Source organism: Austrofundulus limnaeus, unplaced genomic scaffold (genome assembly GCF_001266775.1).
Source record: "Austrofundulus limnaeus strain Quisiro unplaced genomic scaffold, Austrofundulus_limnaeus-1.0 Scaffold76, whole genome shotgun sequence".
Lineage (NCBI taxonomy): Eukaryota > Metazoa > Chordata > Actinopteri > Cyprinodontiformes > Rivulidae > Austrofundulus > Austrofundulus limnaeus.
In genome coordinates this window covers 998,696-1,008,757 of record NW_013952478.1, presented here as the reverse complement: position 1 = coordinate 1,008,757, position 10,062 = coordinate 998,696, and the positions used below count along the sequence as shown (strand labels likewise).

General features: G+C 39.9%; 3 protein-coding genes and 1 long non-coding RNA gene across 4 annotated transcripts in view; 2 read left to right on the top strand and 2 right to left on the bottom strand.

Annotated features, from left to right (window-relative positions):
• Positions 1-13: 13 nt before the first annotated feature.
• On the bottom strand, positions 14-2,726 carry bud23 (BUD23 rRNA methyltransferase and ribosome maturation factor; the record flags this gene model as incomplete). Its single annotated transcript, XM_014011066.1, is given in 11 exon segments — positions 14-103; positions 375-436; positions 521-566; positions 679-764; positions 848-898; positions 990-1,086; positions 1,163-1,259; positions 1,601-1,683; positions 2,008-2,103; positions 2,349-2,386; positions 2,605-2,726. Coding segments are annotated over 11 exon segments (794 nt in total), but the record flags the coding sequence as incomplete, so codon positions are not given.
• A 734-nt stretch (positions 2,727-3,460) lies between these two features.
• Positions 3,461-4,773, top strand: LOC106519400 (uncharacterized). The gene has a single exon (XM_014011064.1). It carries the CDS (start codon positions 3,482-3,484, stop codon positions 4,604-4,606), a length of 1,125 nt encoding a protein of 374 aa, XP_013866518.1. The 5' UTR covers positions 3,461-3,481; the 3' UTR covers positions 4,607-4,773.
• Positions 4,774-6,517: 1,744 nt separating this feature from the next.
• sh2b2 (SH2B adaptor protein 2) overlaps positions 6,518-10,062 on the bottom strand; it is a gene marked incomplete at its 5' end in the record, with an annotated part of 28,353 nt that continues 24,808 nt past the window's right edge. The window contains 1 exon segment of the mRNA XM_014011061.1: positions 6,518-9,629. Within this exon segment, the coding sequence (XP_013866515.1) occupies positions 9,301-9,629 (329 nt within the window). The 3' untranslated portion in view covers positions 6,518-9,300.
• Positions 9,897-10,062, top strand: part of LOC106519407 (uncharacterized) — a 3,291-nt gene continuing 3,125 nt past the window's right edge. Inside the window, exon 1 of the long non-coding RNA XR_001310441.1 lies at positions 9,897-9,908. This is a non-coding gene — a long non-coding RNA (uncharacterized LOC106519407). The remainder of the gene's footprint in view (positions 9,909-10,062) is intronic.

Here is a 10,062-nt window from a genome sequence, read left to right as displayed (position 1 = left end):
AACCAAATCGTACCTTCCTTGTCTTCTTCGTCTCTCCTTCTTCTCTAAGATCCAATCTCGTCCCTTCTTCGCCGATTTCCCCTTCATGTTTTTAAAACGACACCTTCAAAACAAACAGCAAATCGTTGATTTATTTATATTATTAGTAAAATCAAAACATCCAGAACTGAGCTTGCCTCGGAATTGAACTTTTAAAATGTAAAAAGGGAGGAAAAGTTGCCAGACAGAGATTTGTGTCGGGCARGACGATGACCCTTTTTAAAATTTCTTTTGGTCCTTTGGCTTCATCAAGACAAGAACGACTGAACCTGTGTGAACTGAAGCCGAGACCGAGGAGGAGGAGGAGGAGGAGTGGCTGCTGAGAGGATTTTTACCTTTGTCCTGAATACTGAACCTGGTTTGGGACATTTTTGTTTGAAGCTTCTGTCCCCAACCCCTGAAATGAACAAAAACACAGTACTTAGATTTAAAAAAAGAATTTAAAAAGCAAAAAGATCCTAAAACTACAAAAGTTTCTTACTTTAGGAAGAACTCCCGTTACGCCGGCAAACAGACACAAAAAAAACCTGGAGGAAAACAATCACTTATTCTGCAGCTGATGAGACAAAGTTTATTTAATTTGGCTACCAGATGTGGTTCAATGTGTCAAAATAATAAAACGTTTGATAAGATTCTGACTTTTTGGCCTTGCTGCTGTTGGGGTAATCCACCACCATGCCTCCACTGAAACCTGCCCTCATGGCCTGACTTGTAATCAGCTCCAGCTGAAAATATAAAAAGGAAAATTTAACGTGGGGAAAAGACTCAAAGTTATCACAAAAACAACAATAAACAATTGTTTTTCTACCTGTTCTGAGTTTTCAGGGTAAAGCTGAAAAACAGCACGGGAACCTCTGGCCTGAAGAAGCGAGGAGARAAGTGTAAATTTTTAAATTTCAAAATAAAAGTCCTGAATGTTTGAAACGTTGAGCTTAGAGATAAAGCCTCACCAGAGACGAGTAAAGAGTACTGAAGAAAGAATAAAGTCTTTTAGGTGGACTGTGGGACCGTTTGTCAGCGTTACAGAGCCACTGCAGCGCAGAGATGCTGTGCAGGGAAAAATAATTCATTTAAAAAAATAAAATCTGCAGCAAAAATGATTTCAGCACGCCTTGTTCTTTACCTGATGCAGCCGTCAAATGTGCCGGGTCGGAAAGGCATCCCGTGGCCCATGTCCCCCAACAGAAGGTCTCCTTCCACCTCTCTGTCCAGAGCGACATCTGTCAGAGGGAAAGGCTCATTTATCCACATCTGATGACAAATACTCAGAAGATAAATACATCTCAGTCCATGAGAGAAACGCATTTTGATAATATGATTATTACGGGATGAAAAATTGCATTTATTATAAGCTTCAATGGTTCAGTTTTCCCCTTAAAGATCACTAAATTGTAGTAAAGTTGCTGGGAGTTCATGAGAGCATTTGAAACAAGTCTGACAAAGTGATAAAAAATTAGGAGGATTTTTCTGAAACAAAAACAAAATACTAATCTAAAAACTAAATATGTGGCTAACTTTCCCCCATAAAACCACAGGTTAGTTTAAAAGTTTGACATCGTACCCAGCATCGCTGTGCTGATGTCSACTCCGACCCAGTAGTGTCCCTCCTCTGACAGGAAGTCTCCACTCAGACCAGATCCACACCTGAGGATCACAACAGGACTCAGCTTGTAAAACTTCACTTCCATCTAATAAACTATAAATATACTGTATGTATACAGAAATTTACGGATTTACCTAACATAAAGTATTTGAAAAGATTCTTTTATGAGGAATACAGAAACTACAAAACATTTAGAAAAGTGTGATAAATTCTAAATGTTCCTGTGAAACAGCAGGCACCAAAAACAAAGTGGCTCAGAATAGGACATGATTAGGATTTTATGATCTTTTTTCACTTGGTTCTTGGTGAAAAGTCGGTGTTAATAAACCGTCTAAATATGAACAATGTTGACGTCGACGTCTCACCCAACATCCAGCAGGAAGCAGGGCTGTCCCTCCGGCAGGTTTAACAGCTCCACCGCTCGCTCCGACATCTGGGTCTGGATCTCAATCATCCGAGAGCTGAGAGACATTTTTACATTTTTACACACACACTGTATAATAATGTAATACTTATCAATGGATGAACCTATCATTTAAACAATTACAACAGCTTATTACAATCATCTTTGTAATAGTCCCTGAGTGAGTTGAGAAAATCTTTCTGGAGACTCAACAAACAGCAACAAATAAGCAGCCTTTAAAAGTGTTGAGACTAGACATGAAATTCAGCTCTGACTCAGTTTAATAAGAACATATAAACTTACTTCTGAGAGTATTTCTTTGCCTCCACCTCATTGTAGAACTGCAGAAATGATAACATAGAAAACAGACTTTAATGCTGCTAAATCTGTTTAAACTTTGTCTTTATCAAGCAAAAAATTACAGAAACGCGTTTAGTCAAAATAATATATTAGCTAGACCACCAGTCCAGGCATTAGGCGTTTCAGATCACAAAAACAGAAMTTTTTAGACTCAAAATTGCTTATTAAATGAAAAAGACATGTTAGAAAACAAACTGACCACATCGGGAGGAGCCGTGTGTTCGGGTCGTCGACAGCTGGAGGCCATTCGCCGTCTGTTTTTGACCTAAAATTCGCTTTAAAACCCCAGAATAATGTGTTAGCAGAGCCACATGCAGCAGGTCACGTGACGCTTTTCTTCTTCGTGGCTTTTTTAAATGTTGGTTCTCGTGTTTGATTGGGGAGATGTTGCCATCGTTTGTCCAAACATAGGAAGACAATATTTTTATTCTCACAAACTGCGAAAACACCGACTCAGGAATTACATTTTCATTTATTGTGTTTAAATACAAAAAGAACGCCAAAAATCTTTTTCCAGAATGTTTAATCGAAATAAAAGAGTAAAATAATAATAATAAAAAGTTTCAAGAGAAGCGTCTGTAAAATCGATTATGGTGCATTCTCTGTACCTCGGAAGTGGCGTATTTGAACTTGAAGTTCCTTTAACTTCAGCTTTCAAGTGTTCACATTAGGGAAATAGCTCAGTCCCATATGTTTTGTGTGTTTGTTTCTTGTTTTCTTAAGCATTTTAGTGAATTAGTCAAGAACTGAAAGACTTAAATACTTAGCCTAATAGTTTAGAACATTACTGATTACATATATTAGTTTGAACCCTATACACTGCCTTTACAATAACTAAATATAAAAGCTTAACTAGACTTGACATGTTTTAGTTAGAAAATTTGAGTTCGTGTAGCAAAACTTTATATTCTTTCTGAGATATAAAAGTTCCCAGCTTATATGAACGCATCACTTGACGTCATTTTTATTCTGCAAAAGGATTGGTCTAAAACGGCGAGCACTTCCTGTAAACATCATCTCTGATTGGCTCGATGTTGGGAGACTGCCGGAAGCTGTCTGTTCTTCTTGTTGGTAAAATGGCGGAGGTCAGTCGGAGGGTTATTGGCAACGGAATCCACCGGCTGACAGTTTTCAGAACCAGCCCAAATCGTCTGCTATGTGCTGAAGAAAGTCCCGGAGGTCTCGTTATACTCTGTGCTTCTTCTCATAGTCCAGTTAAAGGGGATGACGATGTTCAGGTTCTGTCAATAAACAGAGCAGGACTCGTAACAGAAAATCTTTCCAAATTGAAGGAAGCTGAAAATCAACAGAAATATGTGGTCTTTCCTGATGCATCTTCTTTTCATCTGCCCTCATCTCTAATTTGCTGTGCTGACCCTATAAAGAGACTACAGCCCAGCAGAACAGGACTGCTCATCTCCTCGGGGCTCCTTCAGGAGAAGCTGCTGACAGACAGCAGGTCTCCCTGGACCAGAGGAGCTGTTTTCATCCACTCTGATGCCTTCAGGTGCCATCATCAGCTCAGAAGTCTCTGCACCGGCCTCTTCGTTCTGACAGACATCAGATCAGAGGATCTGAGTCGCAAACTGAGATCTGGTCACAATTTGAGAGGGTCAGCACAGACCAGAGGTTTCAGCTGGAGGTCAGACGGGTCTTCTCACCTGCACAGAAGTAGGACGACCTATTATGATGTCCTCAAAGTGTCCCCCAACGCCACCCAGGCCCAGATCAAAACGGCATACTACAAACAGTCCTTCATTAACCACCCTGACAAGAACGCGGGCAGCAAAGAGGCCACCAAGCGTTTCTCTGAGATCAGCGAGGCCTATACCGTCCTGAGTGACGTCAACCAGAGGAGGAGGTACGACCAGGTCATCCTAAACCAGTCTGACCTCCAYAGTGCAGGGAGACCATCCCATAAAGAGACGTCCAGTAGATTCAAAGGTCACCAACAACAACAGAGAGCCAGACACTTCTACCAGCCYGATGGACGGCCCATCTATGATTTTGATGCCTACTACCGGGCTCATTATGGTGACCAGCTGGCAAGAGAGTGGGCCACGAGAGCCAAGAAGAAGCAGGATGAGGAGTGGATGAAGGAGAGAGAGCTCATGTGGAAGCAGGCGAAGCTGTTCACTTTGACTTATTTTATGATGGTGACCGTGGCCGGGATCCTTTTTTACAGTGCGGCCAAGCCTTGAAGTGGCAGCTGGTTTGGGGCCTGAGGTGGAGTCTGAAGATCAGCAGCTCTCCAGCACGGTGGTGGGTTGATGAGGATTTGGTTTTGCAGCCATTCACCAGTTTGTGACTGGATTCTCTCAGTCTCTGAGCTGAATATCTTTGGTGCAATAAAGCCTCTGCTGCTCAACCATTTTCAGTTTTCTTTGAAACAAATTCAGATGTTTGTGTGAACTCTGCAAAAGTTTTTATTTTCATCTAATTTAAACGAGATCTGCAGGTCACTTACTGATGTATTTTAGAATTGAACACGCTCTTATTTTGAAAAGCTAACCTAAATATGAAAATCAGATTTAATTGGGTTTTGTTCTTATTCTTCCTGCCATGGAACTTTTACTTTTGATGTCAGTAAGCCTCCACCAAAAAAAAAAAAAAAAAACCTTTAAAATTTGTTTTTAAAGACATCAGAAGGAGATCCTTTAGAAGCCAAAGCTGACAGATGGAAATACCAACAAGTCAAAAATAGTTTCTGTGCAAAATAATAAGAAACTTAAATTGAGAAACTTTTCTGTAAAACCTTAGTTTCTAAATAACATGCTTAAAGTAAGAGATTAAAAGAGCTTGTAAATAAAACTGCAGATTTTGAGCTCTTTAGGATTTAAAGTTTGAGCAATGTTGTATTCAAGGGTTCACGTAAAAAACAGCACTTTAGCCAACTTGATAAATTTTATCTCTTTACCACCCTCCAGTTCTCCAGTAAGCTGAGGTTTCTGTCTCCACATCAAACCGTCTCCAAATCCCMACGCAGTCCTTCATTTTCCTGCTCAACTTTAAGTTTTAACAAAAACAATTTATTTTTATGCTAAAAAAAACAAAGCAGGGGCACCAGCCAACAAATCCAWCGACACACAAGGCTGATCACACACCAATCTCAATTTAAACTTCAAATAACTTTWAACCAGCTCTTTAAGGTAAAGTAAAATTTATTTTTTAAAGCGGAGATAACAGAGTCCGCAGCAGCAGGAAGAACAGATCTCTAAAAATGAGTTTTGACTGGAATAACTAYATTTTTATGGCAAGCCATTTTAACATAAAACTGGATTCATAACACTTGTATTCCAGATATCTGGAATTGAATTATGACTGTCATATTTGTTATATAAAACATCTTAATTATATTCTGACTAGTATAAATGATGTCAGATTTATCATTGAGTTCTAAAGGCTTCAATTCAAGATATCTTAAAAGGCATATTGAGTCAAAAATAGTGTGAAGTATCTCTTAGTTCTGACAAGTAATTATTTGCTTTAAAGATACCTCACATTTAGTTTTTACTAGTCATCATTCCAATTAAAGATATCTTAAATGTACTTTTAGATATCACATATAAACATTTAACTAGTCCAAATTTAAAATATTTTAATTATTATGTCCTGTTTGCTTTAAGACTTTTACTGTTTAAAGTTCACAAGATCAATCTTAAGATTTYATCAGGAATGAGATTGGAGCAGGTGTGCCATCAATATGGGGGGCCGGGGGTGGCAATGGTTACCCCTAAAAGTTGGTGACCTTCCTCAATGGCCCCCTTCATAGTTTTATCCTCGAGTCCCAATTTTTTGCTTGCTGTATATTTTATTTTCTCCTAGTTTTTTCAGCATATACAACTTTTCTAGAGGCACCACAGTTGGTAAATGTTAAAATGTTGGAACGGTTTGTCATTTTAATGTGTCCTGCTATATTAAGTTAAAAAAAATCACTATAGCTGTGGCAGATCATGTTACTTCCTCTGTTCACGGAAATAAAAAAAGCCAACTTTGTCTGTAGAGAATAAAACCTTTGTCTCTTTAAAGAGTTTAAGTTCCCCGTTTCACTCACCTTTTGTTTTTATTTGTACTCATCCGAGGCCAGACCAACAAGCCACTGAACAAACAACAATTTGTTCACATTTTATTCACAGAAATATAAAGTAGTTATCAATTACATCACTTTGTACAAAATTGCACAGACTCTTGAAAACTCAGTCAGACAACAGAAAGTTCAGCTGAGAGAAGTTTGGGGAACTAAAAAGTGGAGGCGTGAGCGATCTTTGATATGTGGGGAGAGACAGCTTTACTTCTGCTGCTCCATAAAGAATCGTTTGTACAGAAATAAGACTCAATAGGAAACATCGTTTTACAGCAGCCAAAGAAGAACGTGTTTAAAAAAAAAAAGGATTCAAATTGGCACATGAACTGCTTCATTCCACTGAAATCACCTTGGAGGCAGCGTGGCCATGCTTGAAAAGACAAGAGGTTTTGATTTTTGATATGTAATCATCAGCTTTAATAGTCAAACTGAGAAAACGGTTGCATAAGTTTCAGGTGCTTAAACACAGCAATGGTTTAAAAAAATTGTTATAACACCGTCAGCTAATTCTAACAGCAGGTTAGATTTAAAGTAAAAATCCAAAATGTGGGATATCACAACTTTACGACATTAATAATGACCTGAAACTGTTTGTTATTTTTAAAAATACAGAACAAGGTAAYAGATATTTTAACTTGTAATAGTGTTATAAATACTGATCAATCTCCACTGCCAAGGTCACGCAAAATGAAACGATAAAATAATTCCCTTTTTTTATTTTAAAAGGTCCTGAATGTAAAATGTAGTGATATTATTAACACAGTAATGGCTCCTCTCCCAAGTATTTTGAAAAAAACTATGGTGACCTGAAAGTAATTAGGAGGCCGGTCCAGAGGGATTGTTTTATTTGTGAATTGAGAACTACACTGTAAAGCGATAGCAGASTACAAGGACCAGAGTGGTTTTTAAATGAAAAATCCAGTTTTGAACTCTCCAAAAGAATCTGTTCAACCTTGCTAAATGGTCAGGTACACAATAAGTACAATGTACTTTTTAAAATATTTTTTTAAGAAAACTGCTTTGTTAAATGTTAAAAGCCACAAGTTCAAACTTTTTACCATTAACTGTATTTGAAGTGATTGTAAAACACATAACTGAAGCCTAATGTTCGCATTACTTAGAAGTAAAAAAAAGAATACATTGGAGTAGAAAGGACTTTCCCCCCTCAAGTATTGTGTCAGGGAATCTTAACACTGCAAAAAAAGAAGAAGAATTAAAGCAAATGTGTATTAGTGTAAGTACTTTTATTAAATTTAGACAGATTTGAGTTAGTTTTTCTTTACTGTTTTCAGAATTGTGCTAAGCTAAGCTAACAACCTGCTAACAGTGTAGMCCTTTTTGCTACAAATATTTTTAAATTAATGATTTTTTTCAGTCTTGTAGATGCTTTTTTGTTGATAGTTCAGTTTGTTTTTACATAAACAGTAAAAATAAGGTTTCTTAAAATGTGTCTGCATCAAACCTTTGCCCCAAGTTAGCATAAAACAAAGAAATCTTGCATCTTTCTATTCAAGCATGGCCACCTAATATACTTTGTGTTTCTACATGTACTGTTCCAGTTCATACCCACAAGTTCACTTGAAGGCTACATAAAACAGTACAAGAAGTTACCACAAAATAAATAAATTTAAAAAAAAAAACAAGAAAAACTGTTCCAAGTCCCTCCAGAAATGCTGGATTTGGTACAATAATATCTTCAAGGCATTACCTTAAAGTAATCTATATTAACAGTTTATCTAATCTAGAGGTTTTCAATAAGGTGTGTGTGTGTGTGTGTGTGTGTGTGTGTGTACATACAGTAGCCATCATCAGACGGAGGGACCTAGAGAACATGTTTTAAAAACCCCACTGTGGCACACAGACCATTTAAAAATACCTGGACTCTAACACATCACTACACATTCAAAGTATCCCAGTAGGAGATCAACATCGGAGGCAACCGGTCCAGATTACAGAACAAAGTGTTCAAATTTGAACTTGCTTGTGTGTATTAATTAAAACCTTTTTTCAGTATGTGTATATGCTTGTTTATGTCTGAAGCAGAAACTGAAATATTCACCTGCATCTGATTTTCAGGACTTTTGTGGTGTTAGCGTCACCGTCCTTGAGGTGACAGAGGTCCATTTGAGTCCGGGGCAAATGTCAGGCACTAAGAGTCTTTATGTCTGTACACGGTTAAGAAAATACCTCCAACACATTTGGTTGCTGTACTGGTGTTAGTGTAAAGACCCAGAGGAGGACTATGTGGAAAATAAACCCAAAGGGACAGTGAGGGATATCCGGTACAGACTCAAAGCAGCTTTATAAACATTAACAGGATGCTCTCAGAAGCTCAGAGGGGAGGGACGGTTTCCTTCAGGGTCACTTCAAACTTTCAGTCCTCCAGCAGGGTGGTGACACAGGCGCTGCTCCTGGGGAACTGTGGGTAAAGCTGCACAGGAAGTGGAGGTGAAAAGAGGTGAATCAAAGCCATATGACTCCCGTGGATGACTTCCACTGAACTTTCCCTGCCTTCGATCGTGGTCTCCATTTTGTGCATCTTAACCCTTTTTTCCCTCTGACTATAACCCTCAGCCCGTGTAATTATTAGCTTTTGTGTCTGAATTTGAAACAAAGCAACAGAAATAAAAGGAACTTGTTAGTGCTTGGCATCCTTTGCTTAACAAATCCAAGACACAGGAAACGTTCTTAAAACAAAGACAGATAAAAGAGTGTGTAATGAAGTGATTTGGGCCGTTCTCCCAGGCGCAGAGTGCTCYGTGTCCCTTCTTCAGACAGAAAATAAACCTCTGAGCCCCTGATCCAGGTTGTTTAGTAGAAGGAGTACTGGTTCTCCACGGCCCGGGCCCTGCGAGTCCCGTCGGCGTCGTGGTAATCCTCAGAAGCGCCACTAGAGGCCTCCAGCAGGCGCTCGGAGCTGTTGCTTCGGCTCTGCAGGCCTCCTCCGGTACCCGGGTCGCTTCTGGAGAGCGAAGGAAGGGCGGTGGGCGAGGAGGAGGTGCTCGAGGAGAGGGGGGYGTCCGAGGAGGGCCCTGCAGGAGCTGCGATCCCAGGAGGGTGAAGCGCTGGTGGGGCCGAATCGGTCCTGCAGGCTGCGCCGGGAGGAGTGAGAACCGGGGGCACGGTCACGTCTGTGGCGGCTTGTGGGAAGAAGAAAGACATGTTTTTAATAGAGGACACGTTACTGGAAACCAYGAATCTGCGCTGCGGATAATTGTTGGCTTTACTGAGGAGCTGCGACTCAAAGAGGCGCTTTCATGGAGCTGCGTGTAAACACACAGGCAAAGTGTGGGCCTCCTTTATGATCCTTTCTCTTGGTGGGCAATAACACCAACAACACTGGAGCCAAAGACATGCCTGCCCAGTGGATCAATCCAGCCTTTCACACCCTGAATCAGACCCTCACTTCATGTGTGTGGGTGTGTGTGCGTCCAGCGTCTTGGCCAAACAGAGGGGCCCTTTGTGACCACCAGGGTGGAGATGGGAGTCTCAGCCTGCATGCAAAACTTCAGCTGGATTAGTGCCCCCCCAACCCCCACCCACTAACACACACACACACACACACACACACAC